General features: G+C 38.1%; 1 protein-coding gene across 1 annotated transcript in view; it reads right to left on the minus strand.

The window, feature by feature from the left end:
* Positions 1 to 24,004, minus strand: part of GABRA3 (gamma-aminobutyric acid type A receptor subunit alpha3) — a 548,803-nt gene that overhangs the window by 95,566 nt on the left and 429,233 nt on the right. The window contains exons 7-8 of the mRNA XM_090264708.1: positions 19,771 to 19,914; positions 5,131 to 5,283 (exon numbers count right to left, since the gene is read on the minus strand). Of these exons, the coding sequence (XP_090120834.1) occupies positions 5,131 to 5,283; positions 19,771 to 19,914 (297 nt within the window). The remainder of the gene's footprint in view (positions 1 to 5,130; positions 5,284 to 19,770; positions 19,915 to 24,004) is intronic.

The following is a 24,004-nucleotide window of genomic DNA, read 5'->3' on the forward strand; positions in this document are numbered from 1 at the left end:
TTATTGGGGTGACACTGGTTAACAGAATTATATAGATTTCAAGTGCACAATTCTACGACACATCATCTGTACACTGTACTGTGTGTTTACCATCCCAAGTCAAGTCTCCTTCCATCACCATTTATCCTCCCTATACCATTCCTCATAAGTATCATCTATAGAATACTTCCATTATCTCAAAGGTTCTTTTGAGACCATTTTAGCTCCTCCTTGGCCCCAGGTAATCACCTCATTCTTTTCTAATGCCCTGCTCTGCTTTCTTTCACTAGAGATTAGATTCTCTCCCTAGAATTTTATATAAATATCATACAGTATGTACTCATTTTTGTCTGGCTTCCTCCACTCAGCTTAATATTCTTTAGGTTCTTTTATGTTGTTATATCTATCTAGCTTTACTTCATTCCTGTTAATTTCAGAATAGTATTCCATTGTAATGTTTAGCCATCCACCTATTAATGGACATCTGGACTGTTTCCAGTGTTCAACTATTTTGAAGAAAGCTTCTGGGAGGGTTTACATATTATACAAGTCTTTGTGTCAGCATACACTTTAATATCTCTTGGTAAATACTTAGAGAGAAAACTGCATAATTATATAGTAAGCATAGTATGTTTAACTTTGTATGAGACTGCCAAATGTGTTTTTTTTTTTGTTTGTTTTTTTTTTTTTTAACATTCCCATTAGATGTATGAGAGTTTTGGTCAGGATGCATCTTTGACTTATGAAAATTAAATATTAATTGGTACTTTTACACACTTTCTTGACAATAAAAGTCCTTAGAACATTTTATCTCCATATATCCCCATTTCAACTTATATAGATTACATTATAGTCTAATATTTTATTTTAAATATATTGTATACCCCACAAGTCACTGTTATCATTTAATACATTTAATAGTCATTTAGCATTACCTATATATTATTTTCATTTTTAAAAAATGCATCTTACAACTTCTTTCTGGGATAATTTTTCTTTTGTTTGAAGATGTCCCTTTATTGAGGGTTTGATGCTAATGAATTTTTAGTGTTTTTTTTTTTTTCTCTCTCTGAAAATATCTTTATTGTTTCTGCTGAAGTCAGCTGGTACTGTGGTTATTATAACTTTAAAGGCAATGTACTTTATTTTCCAGGCTAACTTTTAAGATTTTTCTCTTTGTTTTTTGTGTTCATAAATTTTACTATGTTGTATCTCTTTTTGTACATTTTAAAAATTTATCCTACTCAAGTTCATAGAGCTTTTTGTAGTTTTGCCTTTATGTCCTTCATCAGGCTTGGAGAGCATTCAGCCATTATATCTGTAAAAATTCCTTCTGTACAGTTCTCTCATGTCTCACCTAGGATTCCAATGACTCTATATTAGGTCCTCTCAATAAATCACATATTTTTTATCTCTCTTATGTATTTTACCCAGCTTTTATTTTCTGGGTTTCAGTCTAGATATTTTCTTCAATGGTATCTAATCCACTGAGTTTTGTCTATTTTCCAGTTTTAGCATTTCCAATGTGCTTACTCTCTCATGAATGCTCACTCCCCACATTGCCATTATATGATGAAATTCTCATGTCCCTTTCATCTACTTAAACATATTTATCATAGCTATTTGAAAGTTTAAGTATCTCAAATATTTGTAGTTTCAGTATACCTGTGTTTTTAAAGTGGATTATATTTATATACAATAAAATAATTTGTACATTTCAAAGTGTTTGAGAAAGTGTGTACAACTGTATAACTACCACCCCAATAAGATTTAGAATAGTGTACCACACCATTAAATTCCCTTATGCCCATTTTCAGTCAACCAACTACCCCAGAAAAAAGCACTGCTTTGGTCACTAACACCATACCTCAGTTTTGCCTCTTTGGGAATTTCATATAAATAAAACCATATATTTCATAATACTATTTAGTGTCTGTCTTCTTAGTCTGATATAATTTTTCAGATTCATCCATATTGTTACGTGAATCAATAGTCATTAATTCACTGGATAAGTATGCCAAAATATGTTCACACATTCACATGTAGATGTATATTTGGATGTTTTCTGGTTTGGGACTTTTGTAAATAAAGCTGTTATGAACATTCTTGTATAAGTATTTTATGGGTATATAGTTTCATTTCACTTGTGTATATACCTAGGAGTGAAATACCTATATTTTAGGGTAAATGTACTACTTTATAAGAAACAGCCAAACTGTTTTTCTTAAGCAGTTTATATCCTCACCACAGTGTGAGCGTTCTAATTGCTCCTCAACCTCAAAAATATTTGGAATTGTCAGTCTTTTTAATGTTGCCATTCAGTATTTATAAAGTGATGTCTCCATGTGATTTTACTTTGCACTTCCCTGATATAAAATGACCAACTATATTTTCATATGCTTATAGGCATTTATATATTTTGTTCTTTCTCCAGTTTTTAAAACTGGATTCTTTGTATTTTATTACTTAACTGAAGGAGCTCTTTACATTTGTGGAATAGATGTTTTGTTAGATCTCCATACATATAAAATATATTCTTCCAGTTTATGGTTTGTCTTTTCATTTTCTTAATGTTATGCTTTGATGAGTGGAAATTTTTAATTTTGATGAAGTCCTATTTGTTCTTTTTTCTTCATTGTTACTGCTTTTTTGTGCACAAAGGAATTTTTGCCTTCCAAAGGTTGCAAACATATTGTCTTATATTTATTTCTATTTTTAGCTTTTATATTTAAGACCATGATCGATCTCAAATTAATTCTCTGCAATTCCATCTCTGTCATAAATTAAGTTTTCATATATATGAATATACTTTAACTCTCTCTATAATGTTTCATTTATTTATTTATTTTTTACCTTATGCCAGTAACATATTGCCTTAATTACTATAGTTTTTAAATAATTTTTGACATTTTGCAGGGCAAGTCCTTCCACTCTGTTCTTCTTCTGTAGGAGGATATGGCTCTTCTTGGCTCTTTGTTCTTTCATAAAAATTCTGCAATCACTTTTTAAAGTAATATTTTATCTTGGAGATTCACATCAACACAGTGTAAATATGAACTATAAACTTACATGAGGCCATTTGATTGAAAAAATTAATTCTTAAGGAATCCTATATTTTACAGAGCCCATACCAAAACAGACATGTTTCCTTATTGTCTACCTGCACTGATTACTATATTTTTTCTGGTGCTTTCTGGCATTGAGGGCATAACTCTTTAATTGTATTAGATTTATAAGATGAATTCTTGTATTTGTTTCTTATGGCTGCTGTTAACTAATTACCACAAATTTAGTAGTGGCTGACAACAACACAGATATATCCTCTTACAGTTTTGGATGCCATAAATCTGATGTCAGTTTTACTGGATTAAAGTCAAAGTGTTGACAGAGCATCACTCCTGGAAGCCCTAGAGGGATAATCTATTGCTTTTTCCAGTTTCTAAAGCTTCACTACTTGGCTCATGGGCCCTCACCTCTTCTTTCAAAGCCAACAGCATAGCATCTTCAAATGTCTCTTGTTTCCTTCATCTCACTGCCTTCTGCTCTATAGACAAGTATCCCTCTGTCTCACTCTTATAAGAATACTTGTAATTGTATTTAGGGCCCATTCAGATAACCCATGATAATTTCCCCATATCAGGATCCTTAACTTAGTTCACATCTGAAGTCTCTTTTGGTACATAAGGTAACATGCACAGGTTCCAGGGATTAGGACATGGATAACTTTGAGGATCATCAATCAGCCTACCACAGTCCTAATTGTAATCCTTAACTTCACTTAGGCTAAAAGCCTTTCTTGTGTAACCTTAAAACTTGAACTCTTACTTACCAGAACTAATAGTGCGTCTACTCATCTTTCTGCTGCAATAGTATCAGCTCATGTGATTAACACTCCAATTTTCAGTTAATTATACTATTTGGATTCTGGAGTATATCCTTCAACTTATTATGAGCTCAGATATTAAAAATAATATTTTCTATGTTTTAGCTAGTTTTTCTAGGATTTTATAAAGAAAGATTTTTTTCAGGGTATCTAGTTTGTTATATTTTCAAAAATGGGAATCTTTAATATACTCCTCCACTTCATTAGAACTCTTCCTTCCACTTCATTAGAACTGTTCTTTTCAAAATCACTAACAACCAAGCATATCACCATGCTCAATAGACAGTTTCTATCTGCATCTTACATAAACACACAGTAGAATTCACCCCACGTGATTATTCTCTGCTTCTTGAAATACAGTTCCTCTCTTGACTTCCATGATAACGCATTCCAGTTTTTTCTTCTTTTTTTTTTCTTATTTTACAGGTTATTTTTTCTCTTTCTCAACTGCTATCTCCTCCTCTATATGACAGAAAGTGCTGCTTCTTTCTGAAACATTATTTACTATTTAATTACACAGTATAGCTTCATAATATTTATAGGAAATATTGGCCTTCTGTGTGGGTATGCAGCAAATCCAAGTATATGACTTAGCTACCATCCCATAGAAGAAGGTTAGTAGGCTAAAAGAATTCATTGATATTTATCTCCTAAAAAATGTTACATTGGAAAAAACAGAAAATGTTTTATATACTGTAAGTCTCCCAGGGAAAAGGGCTCATGATATGTAAGTTTCTCTCCCTAGGCATCAGTAAATTCGTATTGAAGAAAATTTCTCCAATTGTGGGTACTATTGAAAAACCCTTAAAACTCTGTGTAGCATTTACTAAATATCAGATAATTCATACTTTCAAAAAGACTAGAGGAGATGCAACAAAGTGAAATGTGCAAAAAAAATGAGTTATAAAAATGACCCCAATCCACCTATCTCTTGTCAGCTTAGTTTCCAACCCCTTACCTTCTCGAGCTCTGCTCACTAATTTCCTCTTTTTTACTGTACTCTCCAACCTTCCCCAGCTCTTGAAGCAAAATGACTGAGACAGGAAGCATTTCAGTAACCTTACCACTCCAACACTCTTCTTATTCCCACTTTCTTGTTAAGAATTAAGTTGCCTAAAATACCAGGATCCAATGATAATAATGCCGGGCTCAGGTGTTGCTCCCATTATCGCTAGTAATGGTTCTTCTACCTTCCTCACACCTACCCTGAGTGCCCATCATAAGACTTTGGAAATGCCCCCCCCCATTCTCCATAAAACAACACTCACCGAAGACTGTGCGGGCAGGGACAGACTCTCTGTTGAGCCAGAAAGACACTTGTGAGAGAATGACAGTCATGATACATGGCAAGTAGGTCTGGATCACAAAATAGCCAATTTTTCGCTTGAGATGAAAGTGGGTTGTCATTACCACATATTCTCCTGGAGAGAGAGATTAACATTACGTAGTATGTAGCCGAACAAACATTGTTGGATTGAGGTGGGCTCCAACTCAGTTCACAAAGCTTCTTAACCTTATAATCAAAACAAGACATCCTGGCATCTCCCAAGTCCATGAAACTAGATCTCATGAAGTAGTAAAGTGTGTATGTGTGTGAAAATATATGCTAACAGAGTACCAACAGAGTTTGCTCAGAGTGATTTTGATAAAGTCATTCAAATAAATTAGTGTCCTCATTTGAATAAATTTAACAAGAAATAATATCTTCTATAGCATTTGCTATGTGATTAGCAGTCTTCTAGAATTTTTACTCCTTAAAACACTTAATCTTAACAACCTTATGAGGTAGGTACTATTGTTATCTCATTTTATGGGTCAATAAACTGAAGCAAAGAGAGATTGTGCAACTTCCACAAAGTTACCCAGCCTAGTAAGTAGTGAAGCCTGAATTCAAGGTCAGATAGGTTGGCTCCATAGTTTATGCTTTCTAACCACTATGCTCTGCTGTTTGAATGGATTTATTGGGTCACAACCAAAAGTTGAAGACTATAGCAGAATATAGATTGGCCTACATCATCCCACTCCAAAATAAGAGTGAACACTTATTAAGATCTTACTATGTGCCAAACAACTTTGAGTGTTCTTGTAGTATTTACTTTATAGCTTCCCGACAACCCTGTAGTGAAGGTACTAATTATTACCCCTTATTGTTAAATTCAATAGTTAATTACTCTTCCTGGATTTGTCAGAAGCATTTTATACTTGAGCACTCCATCCTCCTGGAATGACTCTCTTCACTGAATTCTTAGGCCATGATGCTTTTCTGTTTTCCCTCATATCTCATCAACTCTCCAGTCTCCATTGCTGGTTTCTTTAAATTTCTTAACACTTGAAGATGTCAGGACTCATTCTTGTATTCTTTTTTGTTTCACTCACTGTCTTTACATTCTCAGTCTCTGTCTTTAAATAATACCTTAAACTCTGATAACTCCCCAATGTATATCTTTTGATTGAGGTTTCTACTTGTTATGGGTTGAATTATGTCTTCTAAAAAGGTATGGCAAAGCCCTAACCCTGAGTAGCTCAGAATGTGACCTTCTTTAGAAATAGGGTCATTGCAGATATAGTTAGCTAAGATGAGGTCATATTGGAGTAGGATGGGCTGTAACCCACTATAACTAATGCTCTTATAAAAGATAGACACACATAGGGTGATGTGTGATGACACGTGATGACAGAGGCAGATACTGGAGTAATAAATCACAAGGCATGGAATGCCAAAGATTGCCAGCAAGCTTCGAAAACTAGGAGAGAAGGGTGCAGGACAGATTCTCCTTCAGAATCTCCAAAAGGAACCAATCCTGCCAATACCTTTGTCTCAGAATTTTAGCCTCCAAAACTGGGGGGCAATAAATTTCTATTATTTTAAGCTACCCAGTTTGTGATACTTTGATACATAGACTTAGGGCTCCCTAACTACTCTATACCTATGTATTCAATTACCTATTAGACGTCACCACTTGGGGATCTAATAGGTATCGGGATGTAAGATGTCCAAGTTGTAGCTTTTATTCTCTATATCTCCCACCTCCTCCAACTGGCTCCTCCAACAGATTTTTCCCATCTCAGTAAATGGTAGCTCCCAAGAGCATAGGCCAAAATAAAATTCTTCAAAAATTTAGCATCATCATTGACTTCTCTTTTTCTCCCTCCCTCCCTTGTATATGCCTTCATATGTGCACATGCATGCAAACACAGATACCAAATCAATTAGCAAACCCTGAAGGTTCTTTCTTCAAATACTGTATATCCATAATTTGACAACTTCTTCACCACCTACACCAACTACCACTCTAGTCTAAACCACTAGAGTACTGTAATAGCTTTCTAACTGGTCTTGTTTTTATTTTTGCCCTCTTCAATGCATTCTTTTCACAGTAGCTAAAATGATCCTATTAAAACATAAGTCAGACTCAGTCTCTCTTTTTTTCAAGACTTCCATCACTGAATGAGTACAAGCCAAATTCCCCTAACTGGTCTCCAAAGATCCATGCAATCTGACTGCTCTACTACCTCTCTTGTTAGAAATTCTTATTTTTCACCTCTCTCCCTCCATCCACATTTGGTTTTGGTAGGTCTTCCAAATGAGGCAATTTCTCACTTTCCTACCCAACACACTCCCTTCTCCCTGAGCCAAGGAAGCAACATCTGGCTATCCAAAGCTCAATATACAATATATATAGTGTGTGCATTCACAATCTAGCTTGCTTAGGTTGTGAATACAATCTAAATATAAGTAGGCTTATAGCTAAGAATTTTCATAGAAAATTATAGAATGTGTTCACTATAACTTAGGAGTTTCTGTCTTCTTTATCTTTGCTTCTTTTTCAATCTTTTAATTTGTGTCGTTGTTCCCCATTGCCTCCCACTCCCTCCTCCCTCTTCACTACTTTCCTGTCTGCGTCTATTCTATTCCTCTCACTCTCTGTCTTTCCTTTCACTCTCTTCACTGAGAAGACATGGGACAACTCTAATTGAAAAACCAAAGAAATAAAAATAAATAAATTAATTAAATTTAATTTAAAAAAACAAACAAACTAAAAATAAATAAAGAAATTGCAGTAAGACTTCAATTAGTTTGGGAAATTTTCCCCATTCCCCATCTTAGTCTCACACCCCTAAACTCCTCTCTATTGATCTATATCTCATCATCTGAAATATTTAATGGAAAAATATATGGTAAATATTCATGTTATATTCTGTAGATATGAAAGGCAAAGCAAGTCAACTTTGCAAAAGCTTATCGAACTATCTATTTGTTTAAAATTACTAGATATATTTTATTCAATCCCCTCCTTTTATATACTTTTTTCCTTCAATTTCTGTCTTCTGTCTCTCTTCCAAAGAAGCAAAGAGGATGATGAGATCAGCAAGATGGTGGAATAAGACATTCCAGCTCTAGTACCCAATCACAAAAATATGCATTAGCAACTATCCATAGACAAGAAGGTCTTTTTGAAAATCTTAGAACCAGGACGTAAGGCTTTTGAAGTACCCTCTTGGAGCATAAAACAAAGCAACATTAGAAGGATAAGAGAAGTGGTTCACTTTGTTGCCTTTTTCCCTCCCACAGACGTGGCAGATACAGACTTCTAGCTTTCTGGGGCATTCCTCTGAAGACCTACTTCTGTCTTGCTTCATGGGGAACACTGAGGGAAATTGGCAGGGATAAACCACTTGTGGTCAGCTAAGAACAAAGAAGAGAGGGATGGTGGAACTTACAGCCATTAGTTTGCAGATTTGTCGGTGGTATCAAGTTCCTGCCAGCAATCTCTTCTGATCAGACTCCAGCAGCCCAGCCTTGCTTGCTCAGAAACCCAACCTCTGAGAGCATTCTGCAGCTCTAGCAACCAGATAAGTACAGGCAGAGGCCCTGCCCAACAGCAGAGCTCTGGCCAATAGCAAAACTCCAGCAGAAGCCTCGCGCAACGGCGGTGGGCCAATCAAAAGGGTCACACTCCTTGGAGTCCTGACATGGTTCAAGAGCGACCTCTGGTGGTTCAAACCTGTCAACTGCGCAGCCTAGTGGTCGCGGTGTACCCACCCACCAACTATGCCATCCCTGGGAATCAAAAAAGGTGAAGGGATTAAGCAAAGAAAAAGATACAGACATCAACAACAGTATGGTGATTACCAAAGGGAAAAGGGGGTGGGGGAGGTAGAATCAGATAAAGGGGGGAAAATGGTGATAGAAGGAGACTTGATTTGGGGTGATGAACACACAATATACAGATGATGTATTATAAAATTGTACACCTGAAACCTCTATAATTTTATTAACCAATGTCATCCAACAAATTCAATTAAAAAACAAAAACAAGAAAAAAGTGCTGGCCATATTACCTACAGCTCCTCTGTCTGCTGACAAGGTGATCCTTGGGAGTCAAAACCAGCTGGTTGAAAATCTTGGTGGTGACAAAACTTGTCACCAACATGGCATCCCTGGGGGTCAAAACCAACAGGCCATGCATCCTGGGCACGTGGAAGATCCCCCTGCTCACCCACAAGGGATTTCTAGAGATCAAAACCCTCCAGCTGCACAGCCTCGAGGTGACAACCCCTCTGTCCACCTATATGGCAATCCCTGGGAGTCAAAATGGTCACATAGTCTAGGCGCAGGAGCGCCCTCCACGCCTATGCACAAGGCAATCTCTTAGGGTCAAAACCCCTAACTGTGCAGCTTAGGGGCAGCAGCGACTCCCACATGCAGGCATAGCAACACTGCCTGCTGAGAAGGCAATGCCTGGGGAACAAAACTAACCCTCCTCCGTCACCAGCCTGGGGGAAGTAGCACCTCTGCCCACCAACAAGGTGATCTCTGGGATCCAAAACCACTGGCCATGCAGCCTGGGGACTATGCTGTCCTCCCACCATCCACCAACCAGAAGGTGATCCCAGGGTAACAAATCACGCTGATCATGCAGCCTGGGTGCAGCAGCTCTGGGGGTCAAATCTGCCCGCCTTTCAGCCTGGGGGTGGTGGCGATCCTGCCAGCCAACACAATGACCACTGGGAGTCAAAACCCACTGACCAAGTGGCCTAGGGGCGGCAAGGCCAACTGCCGACTGCAGACAAAGCAAATTCCCTGGGGAACAATACATGTCAGATAAGTTGGTGGTATTGCCACATGCCCGGCAACCCCTGGGAGTCAAATCTACTGGCTGTGCAGCCTGAGGGTGGAGGCGACCTTGCCCACCAATACAGTGACCCCTGGTAGTCAAAACCCGTTAGACACGCGGTCTGGAGTTGGCAGTGTCCCCACGTACCCCCACTGTGATCAGTACCTGGGGAACATGACAAGCTGGTTGCGCAGCCTGAGGCAACATCTCTGCTGTTGATATATATGGCAACCTCTGGGTCTCAAACCTGCCAGCTGTGAAGCCTGGGGTTGGCGATGACCCCTTTCTGAAGACACGACAACTCCACCTACCAACACAGTGACCCCCTTGGACTCAAAATCTGCTGCCCTTGCATCCTTGAAGTGGCAATGTCACCCACCTGCAGCAAACAAAGCAATTCCCTGAGAACAAAGCATGCCCAGACACGCAGCCTGTGGTGGCAGTACACCTGCCTGATAATAAGGCAACCCCTGGGTATCAAAACCCACCAGCACAGCCTGGGGGGTTGTAGCTCCACTGTCCTTCCACAACATGATCCCTAGGGATCAAAATCAGAAGGCCACTTGGCCTTGGGGGGCGGTGACCACACCCCTCTGCTGACCATACACAAGGCAATCCCTGGGGAACAAATCCCGCTGTATGTATTGCATGAACTGGGGGCTGCAATGCCCCCACTTTGCCCAAAGACAAGGCTACCACTGGGTGGTGATTTTCCCATCCTCTGACAAGGTGTCCCCTTGGAGTCAATCTTTTGGCCATGGGGCTTGGAGGTGGTAGCTCCCACTTCTTCAGACACAGTGACTCGAGGGTCAAAACCTGCAAGCAGCAGTAACCATATCCACCAGAACAGCCCATGGCCAGGTCACTGTGCTGCTTGAGAGTCCCCCACCAAAAAAAAAAAAAATGTACAACATGCCTGGCCCACAGATACATGAAAAGGTGCTCAATATCATTAATCATCAGAGAAATGCAAATCAAAACTAGAATAAGATATCACGTAACACCTGCTAAACAATGGAGCATCATAGCCCACTGAATTGAGAAGAAATGTGAATATCATGTAAGCGATATAATCAGTAATTAACAGTTAATGGATTGAAGACTTAAACGTAAGATCTGAAGTCATGAAACTCCTAGGAAAAAATATAGGAAAGAATCTCCTTGACATTGGTCTTGACAATGAACTTTTGGATACAACACAAAAAGATCAAGCAACAAAGCCAAAATAAACAAATGGGATTATATCAAACTAAAAAGCTTGTACACAGCAAAGGAAACAATGCACAAAATGAAAAGGAAATCTGCAGAATAGGAAAAATATTTGGAAACCATATATCTGATAAGATATTATTATTGAAAAAATATAAAGAACACCTACAACTATTAGCAAAAAATAAAAATATAAAATCCAATTTTAAAAATAGGCAAAAGACCTGAATGGACATTTTTCCACAGAGGATTTACAAACAGTCAATAGGTACATAAAAAGGTGCTCAGCATCACTAATCATCAGGGAAATGAAAATCAAAACCACAATGAGATATCACCTCACAGCTGTTAGAATGGCCATTATCAAAAAGACAAGAAATAACAAGACAAGAATAAAGGAACCCTTGTGCACCATTAGTGGGAATGTAAATTGGTTTAGCTATTACAGAAAGTAGTATAGAGGTTCCTAAAAAGTTAAAAATAGAGCTACCATATAAAATAGCAACCTCTCATCCCTCTTCTACATATACGTCTAAAAGGAATAAAATCAGTATCTAGAAGAGATATTTGTTCATTGCAGCATTATTCACAATAGCCAAGACATGGAAAGCCAAGTGCATATCAACAGATGAATAGATAAAATGTGAATATATGTATATATATACGAACACATACATATATATATATGCATGCACACATACACACAAACTTTTATACAAATAGAGTATTATTCAGCCACAAAAAAGAAAATCCTGCAATTTTTAACAACATGGGTGAATCTAGAGAACATCATGCTGAATAAAATAAGCCAGGCAGAAAAAGACACATAGTGCATGATATTATTTGTATGTGGAATCTAAAAAAGTTGTACTCATACAAACAAAGAGTAGAATAGTGGTTTCCAGGGGCTGAGGGTAGGGAAAATGGGGAGAAGTTGATTAAAAGGAACAAATTTTCAGTTTTAAGATGAATAAGTGCTAGGGATCTAATGTACAGCATGAAGACTATAGTTAATAATACTGTATTATATACTTAAAATTTTCTGAGAATAGATCTTAAGTTTTCTCATCACACATGCACACCCAAGATGATTGTGAGGTGATAGATACTGGATTGTTGTGAATATATATATAATCACACTCTAGACCTTAAATGTGTACAGTTTTTTCACTTATACCTAAATAAAGTTGGAGGGTGGGCAGAGGCAAAAAGAATTCTCCTCAGTTATAACTGAACCCTTCTACTCTATTGAGAAGATTCCCCATTTCTGCCCTGGTATTGCAGACTATCTGAGTCCACTGTAGAATAGACAAAGGGACAATGGAAAGCTACTTTAGCACATTCATAGGTATTCATAGTCTAGATACTTTGTGTGGGGGAAATCACAAGTGGATGTTTAGAAACCTTAGCACGTAAATTCATAGCATCAATTAACTGAATAGGTTCTGTCAAATACAACTCTGATATTTTGTATCTCATTGCATCTTCTTTTCTGCCAAGTGGGAACTGAAGCTTTGATCAGATTAGAAGGTTTTATTCGAAGTCCCCTTCTGTCTCAGTTTATTAAGAGTATTAAGTACCATCTATACTGTGTATGAAATATAAAAAGTACAATGTAAAACATGAAATATCAAAGGTACAAATATCAAGGGTACAATATAAAACATATAATGGATATATATTCACTAATTACTATCTATGGATCAGAAGTACAGAACAGCTTAGCAAATTAATGTTTTACATAGCTACTCATATTTTCATTATTATTTATTCCTCCTCTTCTTGTCTCTATTGCTTCCTTTCTCTGTGTGTCTTATTATGAAGGATGACTCTTGGAGTGGTTTGGGGAATCTTCTCCTACCTTTGCACAACATCCTACTATGCTCCATCTGTGTTAAGTGTGAAATATTTGAGAATACAATGTAAAACACAGTCACAATTTAACCACTTTCTGAGGATGTGAAAGACACAAGAGGCTTCTTTAAGAGCTTGGCAGAGTAACTCATACTAAGTGAGTGGATATATTTTCTTAAATTCATGCTTAGTATTTTTCCAACTGTGTTCCTTGAACTTTTTGCCTCCTATAGTCTTTTAATCCTTATACCTCTGACTTGTCTTTGTGTTTCTTTCACTCTCTTATTTTCTACTTTGTCTTTACTTACCTATGCTATATGTCTAAAGAAATAATATATACGATGACAGTAATACACTTTTTCTAACAAATGGCCAAATCTGTAGGAAAGATGGAAGAATAAGATCATACATCCAAGTTCTCCTCTCAGAAAATTAATGCAATGATTTTCCAAATGAAGGAAAATGGAATCAGTGCTGAAATGGAGAATGGTATGAACAACTAGCCACATATTGGGAGGAATTTTATTCATTTATTTAACATGTTTGAATCTGGAGCAAAGAACAGGGGGCTTCTGCTTAGAATTACTTTATACTGAGGACTGACGGCATTCAAAGAGAAAGCTCTTCATACTGAAATGGGGGAGGGATCCCCAAAGTCCCCACAATCCATGGTTTGGGGGATAGAGGAAGGAAATAATACAGCTTTTAAGGTACTTTGCATATTTATGGCAAGATGGTATTTGGATAATAGCTGTGCTACCACCCTGAGGCAAAAGGTGCACCTGACTTTCAGGATTTAAAAGGAAGGGTGGGCAGCCTTAAGAGAAGGAGCATGTTGTAGCAGCTATGTGAGAAGAAGCTGAATGCAGCAGCCATGTGAAAAAGAGCAAGCATCTATGCAGTTTGTAGTCAAGATTAGGTCATGTGGCCTGGACTAGTAAGAAAGCAGGCATGCTGCTGCTTTAATTGTGCCCACTCTAGCTGACTCCAAAGCTACCAAGGACTCTGCCTTGCATACCTGGAATCTATCTGAACTCTTGGAAGTTGGGACATATGGAAAGGACTCCCTTAGGACTTGTGCCTTTTCTGGACTTCACCATGATCCAATGTAACATGACACATGCTTTGCCAGACTATTATACAGAGGTTGAGGACAAGATACCCCAGATCCTGAAGGAGAGAGCTGACAGATAAGGAATGAGGAACTATTGGGTTTGGGTTTTGGCTTATAGACTTTTGGGGAGCAAGGGAAGTGCTGGGTTTTGTGGGAGAACAGGGCTCTGAGCAGGAGTGTTCCAAGCCCCTCAGGGTTGGAATATTGTAGATAAAGACCTGTTTTTCTCAACACTAATTGTTGGGCCATACACCAAAGTGCCACATGAACAAGCCTCAGTTTGCTCAGTCACAATACAAAACAGAATTTCCATGAATTATAGGTCTTTCTTTCCTTAGCCCAGCTATCCATTAACATGTTATACCTCATTAATATACATAGAGGAGCATATCCAGAATTCAGAAAGGAATATCCAGAAGTTATGACATAAAAAGAAGATACATATATGTGATATAATATTTATATGGTACCTAAATCAAAGGGTATCAAATGGTATACAGCTAGGTCTCCATCTCAAAACTGCCCTAAACCACTCATCACATTTCTCCCTCCTTTAACTACAATTAATAGCTTCTTGTGTATATTTCTAGAAATATTATCCCTATATAAACATATATTCCTATACTCTTCAGTGTTTTGTGCTTTGCTTTTTTTTACTCTACAATATATCCTGCAGATATTCCCATTGAACAGTAACATAAAGGATTATACCTGAAGAATCCTGAAATACCAATTCAAGAGAACCTATGCACTCCTATGTTCATAGCAGCGCTATTTACAAGAGCCAAGTGCTGGAAACCACCTAAGTGCCCATCTGTAGATGAGTGGATCAAAAAACAGTGGTATATTTACACAATGGAGTACTATGCAGCAGAAAGAAAGAAGGAACTCCTACCTTTTACAACAACATGGATGGAACTAGAGAGAGTTATGCTTAGTGAAATAAGCCAGGCAACAAAAGACAAATACCATATGATATCACTTAATATAGGAAACTAATGAACAACACAAACAAATGAGCAAAATTGAACCAGAGACATGTAAACAAGGAGCAGACTAACAGTAACAAGGAGGGAGGATGGATTGAGAGAAATGGGTAAGAAGGGGAAAGGTCTAGTCATGGAACATGTATAAATGACCCATGGACATGGACAATGGGGTGGGAATTGACTGGAGAAGGAGTGGACATAAAAAAAAACAAACTTCTTCATTACTTCTTATGTAGTATTAAATTGTGCAAATGCATTTTAATATATTAAATCACCTTTTACTGATATACATTGTATTGTGTTTTTAAACTAATTTGAAATATAATCTAATTATATCTGCAATGACCCTATTTTCAAATAAGGTTACATTCTGAGGTACTCGGGATCAGAGCTTCAATGTAAGAGGGAATATAATTCAACCTGTGACACATACATTGCCAAGAGTGAAAGGAAATGGTCATGCTTATATACTGATAATGGCAATGTGAATTGTTTAACCTCTTAGAATGGCAATTTGTCAATACATATTAAAATTTTTAAGTGTGTCTACTTTCTAAAATAACAATCTTGATATTCTATCTCTATTCTAGGCAGATAATTACACAGGAACAAATATATATATGGAAAAAAGGTCTACAGTGTTGGTTATAGTATTAAAACACAGAAAATAATAGTAGATAATAGGATAGATTATGAATCACATATATGAGTTCATTAAAAATGAAGATATTATTTTATTGAGTTTCATAATGTTATTACTTCCCAGTGATAACAACACTTACCACTTCATTGTCAAGAATGTTGTGGCCTTGAAGGAGGCTTCTCTTTTTAAATTTAAAGTAATAATTAATGTATGTCCACTCTAAGTATTAAAACATTTATAACTAAAAAGAAACAAGTATTGGTAAAGATGTGGGGAAAGGGGAACACTTCTGTACTGTTGGTGGGGATATAAATTGGTGTAGCCAATAAAATATGGGAATTCTCTTCCAAGTTAAATATAGAATGAGCATATGCTACAGCAATTCCACTTCTCAGTATTTATTCAAAGAAAACAAAAAACACTAACTCAAAAAGATACATGCCCTCTGATATACACTAAAGTATTGTTTACAGTAGCCAAGATATGGAAGCAATCTGTGTCCATGGATAGATGAAAGGATAAAAATGTGGCACATATATACAATGCAATATTATTCAGTCATAAAGAGAAGAAAATCTTGCCGTTTACGACATCATGGATGGAACTTGAGGGCATTATATTAAATAAAATAAGTTACACAAAGACCAATATTGTATAATCTCACTTATATGTGGAATCTGAAACAAAACACACACACACTCATGAACAAGCTCACAGATACAAAGAAGAGATTGGTAGTTGTCAAAGACAAGAGTATGTGGGGTGGGGGGCAGTGCGTGAAATGGATGAAGAGGGTCAAAAGGTATAAACTGCCAGTTATAAAATAAGTCCTGGGATAGTTAATAATGCCATATTGCTTACTTGAAAGCTGCTAAGAGAATAGATCCTAAAAGTTCTCATTACAAGAAGAAATAATTTGTAACTATATATGGTGATGGATATTTACTAGACTTACTATGGCAATTATTTGGCAATGTATACAAATATCTAATCACCATGTTGTATACCTGAAACTGATATAATGTTATGCCAGTTCTATCTCAATTAAAATATTATTAACTTGTGTGTACATTTTTTGATAAGAAAACATGCTTATAATATAAAATTAAATAAAAATAACATAAAACAGTATCAGTAATATGGTCCCATTTATGTAAAAATCACAAAGGGAACATTTTTAAAGGTTATATACCAAAAAGTACAATAATCAGTTAATGTATCAAAACCTGAGAATATTTTTTCTAGATGGTGGAATTAAAGAATATTTTTATTTTTTGCTCCTCTGTATTTCTTTTTTTTTTCTATTTTCTTTTCTTTTTTTTTTTTTGATTTTTCAATTACAGGTGTCCCATTTTTCCCCCATTTCTCTCCCTTACCCAGCCCACCCCTTCTCCCATAATCATATCCCTCCCCTTTGTCCATGTCCATGAGTCATTTATACATGTTCTTTAACTAAACCCTTCCCTTACTTATCCCCCTTCTCTCCCCCCCCCCATTGACTGCTGTATTTCTAACTTTCATGAACATGTATTGCCTATGTGATAGACTAAAGAAACAGTAATTTAAGCAAATGAAGTGGGAGCTGGGGCTACTTGGATAAATTGAAACTAGGTGAGAAATGCCAAGGAGGGACTGAATGTGAGGAGAGTGCATGCATGCAGCTGCAGTGGTCCTGGGAATTCCCTCCCCCTGGCAAGGTGGACATCCCAAAGGTGGGGGGGGAGGGGAGGGTGATGCCCTGGGCACCTAGGGGTCCCCTATGCTGTGCGCCACTGTACAGAGCCTTGACTCTGGCACACATGGCCTCTTCCAGGAGCCTTGGTCCTCTGCTCACAAGCTCAGGGTAGGGGAGAGCAGGTGGTATGTTTAGGGTCTGATCTCAGTTGGGAGGTCACAGCAGCAGCTGCCCCAACAGTACAATGCAGAAGCACCCCGGGAGTAGGAGTCCAGCTTCCCTCACAGAGGCAAGGGGCACAGTAGGACAGAAGGAATGCACTGTTCAGGTGCTGAAGACAACTTCCTATCCTCAGGCCTATTCCCTCTCATCCTACTCACCACACCTCCCTCTCTTCCTCCAACCCCCACACCCAGGCTATCTATCACTGTTTCCAGGGAGGAGACTAGGGGTAGGGGGTGCTCTGAGCCTGGATGTTGGCAGTGATGGTGCAAGAAAACCCAAGTAGCAGGATCAGGGCTCCAGCCCCACCTTTCCATGGGGCCCCAGGATGCAGGTCACGGGCAGGCTAACAAGGCAGATGCCCAATCCAGGGGTCAGGACTTGCAAGCCCAGCAGCAGGTCAGCAACCAGCAGGCAGCAGTAAGTGTACTGTCATTGCTTCTTCACCATGAGCAAAGGAGCCCAGAGAGGTTGGGCAAGTGGCCCCAAGACACATTTCCAATACTTCTAGAGTATGGAGTGTGCAGCCAGAATCTGAGCTGCAGCCACACAGTAGCCGTCCTGACCCCTAAGCTCCATGGCTTGGAGTGCTCCTTGGAGCAAAATGCCAAGGTGCAGGTGGCCCAGGAACACCCCCACTGGCACCTGTATGTTTCCTATAAAACCAGGCACTTGGCCTCAGCAGCTGACTCACACCTGCTGGGGGGAGGGGACCCTTGGACTTGGGTCAGCCATACACACAGTGTCTGTCTGGCCTCTCAGCCTGGTCCAGCCACTACTGACTCTCTTCACCAACTCCAGAATTCCCTCCAAGGAGGGCAGCCCACACACTGGAGGCCTCGGACTCTCTATCTCATCCAGCTTTTCCACTAGGTCATGCTCTCATGTACTTTTGGCTTTTTGACACCGCTGTATTGCCTTTCTCAAGTATAACATTTTCCCATATCAAATTCCAAATCACTAAATCCTGTTATCCTTTAAATTCATTTCAAATACTGATTGTTTTTAGGTAAACTTCTCTGGCCCAAGGGTGGAAGGAGAACATGGCATAGACAAGAAGACATATGTAACATCATAAGAAGAGGGAACAGCAATGCCCAGATACTGAACTGAAAGGACAAGAGTACCCCAATTCATTCATAACTGTAGATTCAGAGATGTTACCTGGAGACAAATGTTGAAAGTTCCCATGCTTTCATGGCAGAAAAATATTATAAAGTATATGGGCCTCAAGATATACTTCATTTTGCCAGATACCCTAAGATTAGTCAGAAATGAGGATTTCTCCTTCTTCAGGCCTCTACATCTTGTCATTTTCTAGATAGACAGGATTTTAAGACTACAGAATATGTTCCTATGTTCTATTTACCAATATCCAAGGATGAGCCATTGATTGGACCTGGCAAGCTTTGCCAGACAGACTTGTTTCTCAGATGGTTGGTTTACTTAATAAAATAATTCCAGGCCTGACCAGTGGATTCAGTTGGTTGGGCATCATCTTGCAAAGCCAAAGGTTGCCAGTTCGGTTCCTGGTCGGACACATGCCTGAGTTGCAAGTTCATTCCCCAGTGGGGCAGTTAATCAATGTTTCTCTCTCACATCGATGTTTCTCTCCCTCTCTTTCTCTTTCCTTTCCCCTGTCTCTAAAATTAAATAAATAAAATATTTTAAAAATAGAACAATTGATGGCTCATCCTTGGACATCCTGGATGTGTATCTGGGTTCTCTTGGTGTCAATAACTTGTCACTTCAGCATTGGTGGAGTTAAGCAAATGTCTTTATGAAACCTTTACTATCAGTTCCATCTGCCTTCTCTTCTGCTACAGTCCAGTCCTAATTCCTGTGACCTTCTAACCCACTCCCCAAGAGACAGTGTGGCATGGTGGTTGGGAATCAATCTGCACAGATTCAGATCTTGGCTCTGATGTTATGTAGCTGTGGTGTGGGGTACAGTACTGAATAGCTCTATGCTTAGTTTCCTTACAAGACTATTTTGAGGATTACAGAAATTATCATAAACACTTAGAATAGTGACTGGTATGTGGTACAGATTACAAAAATCCTTGTTTAATAAAATAAATACCTGTACTAGAGCGGATAATCTCTGTCCCAACAACATGGCCCAGCAAGTCATACTGATTCAGGCGAGAGCCATCCTGTGCTACTTCCACAGATTTGTTCTTCCCAAGAGTCCAAGAATAAACCACTTCAGCTGTTGTATAGGCGTCTAAGGCAGAAAAGGATCAAGAAGGAGAAGTTGAAGGGAAAGAAAAATGATTATCCTTGACACTAAACTTGCATGAGATTTAAATATAACTTCCATCCCCAAAGAGTTCTGGGTAGGTGTTCTCTCTTCAAATGAAGTACATTTACTCATCCATCTAATAAACAATCATTGTATAACTACAGTATCCCCTCACATTGTGGATATCATGTTCTAAACCCGCCTGCGAAGTAGGAACCTTACATTTATTCTACACTCTTAAACCTACGTAACTTTAACAACATACATATACAGTACCGCAAAATCCCGCAATATAGCAAAAAATCCATGTTAAATAATTAAATATAATATTTTTTAAAATCCCACAATACAGTGAGGTCGCGATAAGTGAACTATGATATAGAGAGGGACTTCTGTTCTATAAATTATTCCAGAAATGAACCCAAAGTGATCTCCTCTTTCAATTACTCACAGTCTTTTGGACTGTCAATAAATTGTTAAACTTTTCCTTCTCTTAGAGTGTAGAGAGTAGGGACAGGGGGAGGAATGGATAAAATATTATCTAATGTAGTTATCACAAATTCAAATGCCTACAGGAGCTAGAGAGGTACCTTAAATAAGTAAATCAGGCTAGTTGTAAGAAAATTTAATGGCCAGAATTGTAATAAGTTTTCTTTAATTAATTATAGGGTGACCATATGAGATAAATTAAAAAATCATAGAGGTAATATTTTAAATTAAAAAAAAAAACAAATTGAAGTAGCAATAATTAATAATTACTATTTTTTTAAAAAATTTATTACCACTCTGATTTGCAAAAAATAAACTTGCCACCTTTTTTTCTATATCAGGGTGTTAATGTCAGGTTTTGTATTGAGAATTCAAATGTCAAGTACATAATTTAGCACAGGTTAGGAAAACTCTGACTCCAAAAAACCTCCGCTGCCTTGCGGCATACCTCTTCAGGGGAAAGGCTAAGGGAGTAAACCCCGACAGAAAATCCGGAGCCGGAGTCCCTAAGGCGGTTTGACGTTGTAGTCAACACCGGCAACTCCTGCGGCGCACCTGAAGCCAAGCTGTATTGACTCCGTCTTTCCCTTGGACCCTTCAGCTGCGAAGAGAGGGGAGGTCTGCTGCATGGGCAACAGCAGACCCTCCATATCACCCTGCCCAGGCTCTGTAGCTTCAGCTTCACTGGAGAGGACACTCCAGCATCATCACAAGATGTCGATTCAACATGGGAGGAGACAGATATCGTGTCACTCCCGAGTCGGACTGCACAGCCATTTTCGGCGGTGCAGATAGACTCTTAAGAAGCTACACCATCGTCTCTCGAGACAGACGGCTGCCGACGAGTTTTAACAGAGGTGTGGATAAGGGGAATGGATTGGGAATGAGGGGTGAGGCTATTTTTAGTCAGTATCTTAAAGGAAGAGAGACTTGCTTTCTTTCAAGACATGGGTTGACTCTTTGCACAGTGGGCTTTATATTTGGGATGAGCATCTTGACCTAACTTTGGCAACTAGGCTCATAAAGAGAAGTTGATCACTATATTGTTCACCAATTTGATCCAAATTTGGGCTGTTTATTGTTAAAGTCAGTGGAGGGTTTCCAGCTTATGGTGGCAGCTGCTCTATCCATAATATGCCCTATTTAAACCTTTACCACGAAGTGAATAACTCCTAGTGAATTTACCAATGAACAAATATAAGCTCTGTGTCCCTAAAAAACATTGCAACTTGGATATACATTTTATAACAATCTGACATTAACCCTTACTCACACATACTAATTGCAATATGCTTATATTACACTACTTAGGACTTTTTCAATATATCAAAGGAAACAATTTCCTGATGTGCTTGTAATGGAAAACATGCCAAAAAATTCTTTATTCACATAAATGTTCTTATTAAAATCACAAAAATATATATATAACTCTATGGTATTTTTATATGTATATTCTCATAACATACAAAAGAAAATGCCACATAAAACCTAATGCTTCCACATAATATACCCTGTTTGGTCTCAGTCATTTTTTCAATACACTGACAGAGATATTTCTAGTTCAACATAAAATTTCTGTTGTGATTAATAAACATTTTAAAAAATTTAGCATCTATAAAATATTATGATGCCCAGGAAGGTTTGTTGCTTAATACATAACTGCATTTCCCAGTAGCACATTTACTGCATGTATTCAAACAAAAAAAACTATCAAAATTTCAGGCTAAATAAACAAATACACAATAAATACAATAAATAAACAAATTGGAATTTTATGTGACATTTCCCAAGTTTCAAATGTTGGCAAACAATTTTAAAAGTTATAAACACTGGGGCAAGCTCTCGGGCCGCCCGAGCGTGCAGGGATGCACACACAAGGACACCTCAGCGCCAGCACGAAAACACCTCGGCCCGGCTACAATAGCCACCAATCATGGGGCAAGCTCTCGGGCCGAACCACGTGTGCAGGGGCGAATGCGCAAGGACACTTCAGCTGGCTCCAGCGGGCAGCAAGGGAGCGCACCCTGCCGGCAACCGCGGGTGCACACCATTGCTACAAGAAACAAGAACCTCTGAACTGCCACACTAGACCAGCTGCGGACGCAGAAAAAGAAGACGACACACCAAGGCTGAACTGAGTAAAAACATTCCTTTTTTCCCCTTTTTTTTCTTCCTTTCTTCTTTTCTTTCTTCTTTTTTCTTGTTTTTTCCCTTCCTTAAAATATTTGTTTGTGTGTCTAGTTTAGCCCCCCTATCACTCTAAATAATAGAATATAATTACTATATAAACCCAAATACAATACAATCCCACTTTCTTACTATATTATGCATTTTTCCATCCTTTTTTTTCTATTTTTATTAATATACAATGTAAATATTATCTACTGGCTTGCATAGTCTCAACAATTATTAATCTATCATCCCCTCTCTCAAAAATCATATTTTTCCTCTCTAAAAAAAACTCTTATCTATTTGTCTTATAGTATAAAAGCTCTAATCTCTTTACATTTATATTAATACTGGCTCATTGGCTGACGATAGCGGGATAGAGGGTGGGGGATAATTTTTGAGGGTGTGGGTCTCCTGCCTGGGCTGTGTGTTTATGTTTTTAACAGCATCTCCACAAAAGAACTCAAGACAAAGTGGATAGAGTGACTCTCAGTCAACTAGCCAGAAGGAAGATCCTACCAAAGAACATCTGAAATATAACCAGACAGCATAAACAAACGACATAAAGGGTAACCCAAGAACATCAGGCTCAGGATATCAAAGAGACTGCACCACTGAAACCCCCAGAACTCCCATAAAGAATCTCACACCACAAAGGAGGGAAGTCAAAGCAGACTACCCCCCGAAAAAAAAAACAAATAAATAAATAAATAAATAAAAACAAAAAGAATCCAACATGATAAGACGCAAAAATAACCTCTCAATGAAATGAAAAGAGGAATCCTCAGAAAGAGAGGTAGATGAAATAGACATAGCCCTAATGTCAGACATGGAATTCAAAACAATGGTGGTAAAGAAGCTCAATATACTCGACATCCTTAAAAACAACTATGACAACCTTCAAGGAAGTTACCAGCAGCTCCAAGAAAATTATAGGGAACTTGCAGAGAACTACACCAGCATAAAAAAAGACATAGAAACTATTAACAAGAACCAGGAAGAAATGAAGAATTCAATCTCTGAACAGAAAACAGTAGAATCAGTCAAAAGAAGACTAAAGGAAGCAGAGGATCGGATTAGTGAGTTAGAAGATAATGTAGAGAAAAATTCCCAGACAGTACAGCAAAATGAAAAAAAAGATTGAAAAAATATGAACAAGATGTAAGGGAATTACAGGATAGCATGATAAGAAATAATATCAGGATCATCGGAATTAGAGAGGGAGAAGAAAAGGAGCATGGAATTGAAAAACTGATAGGAGAAATAGTGACAGAAAATTTTCCGAACCTTATGAGAGAAAAAGTTATACAAGTTCAGGAAGCACAGAGAGTTCCAATGAAGAGGAACCTCCCAAAACCCACTCCAAGGCACATCATAATTAAAATGGCAACATTCAAAGACAAAGAGAGAATCC

This window comes from Furipterus horrens, unplaced genomic scaffold (assembly GCF_987537825.1).
Source record: "Furipterus horrens unplaced genomic scaffold, mFurHor1.1.pri manual_scaffold_17, whole genome shotgun sequence".
NCBI lineage: Eukaryota > Metazoa > Chordata > Mammalia > Chiroptera > Furipteridae > Furipterus > Furipterus horrens.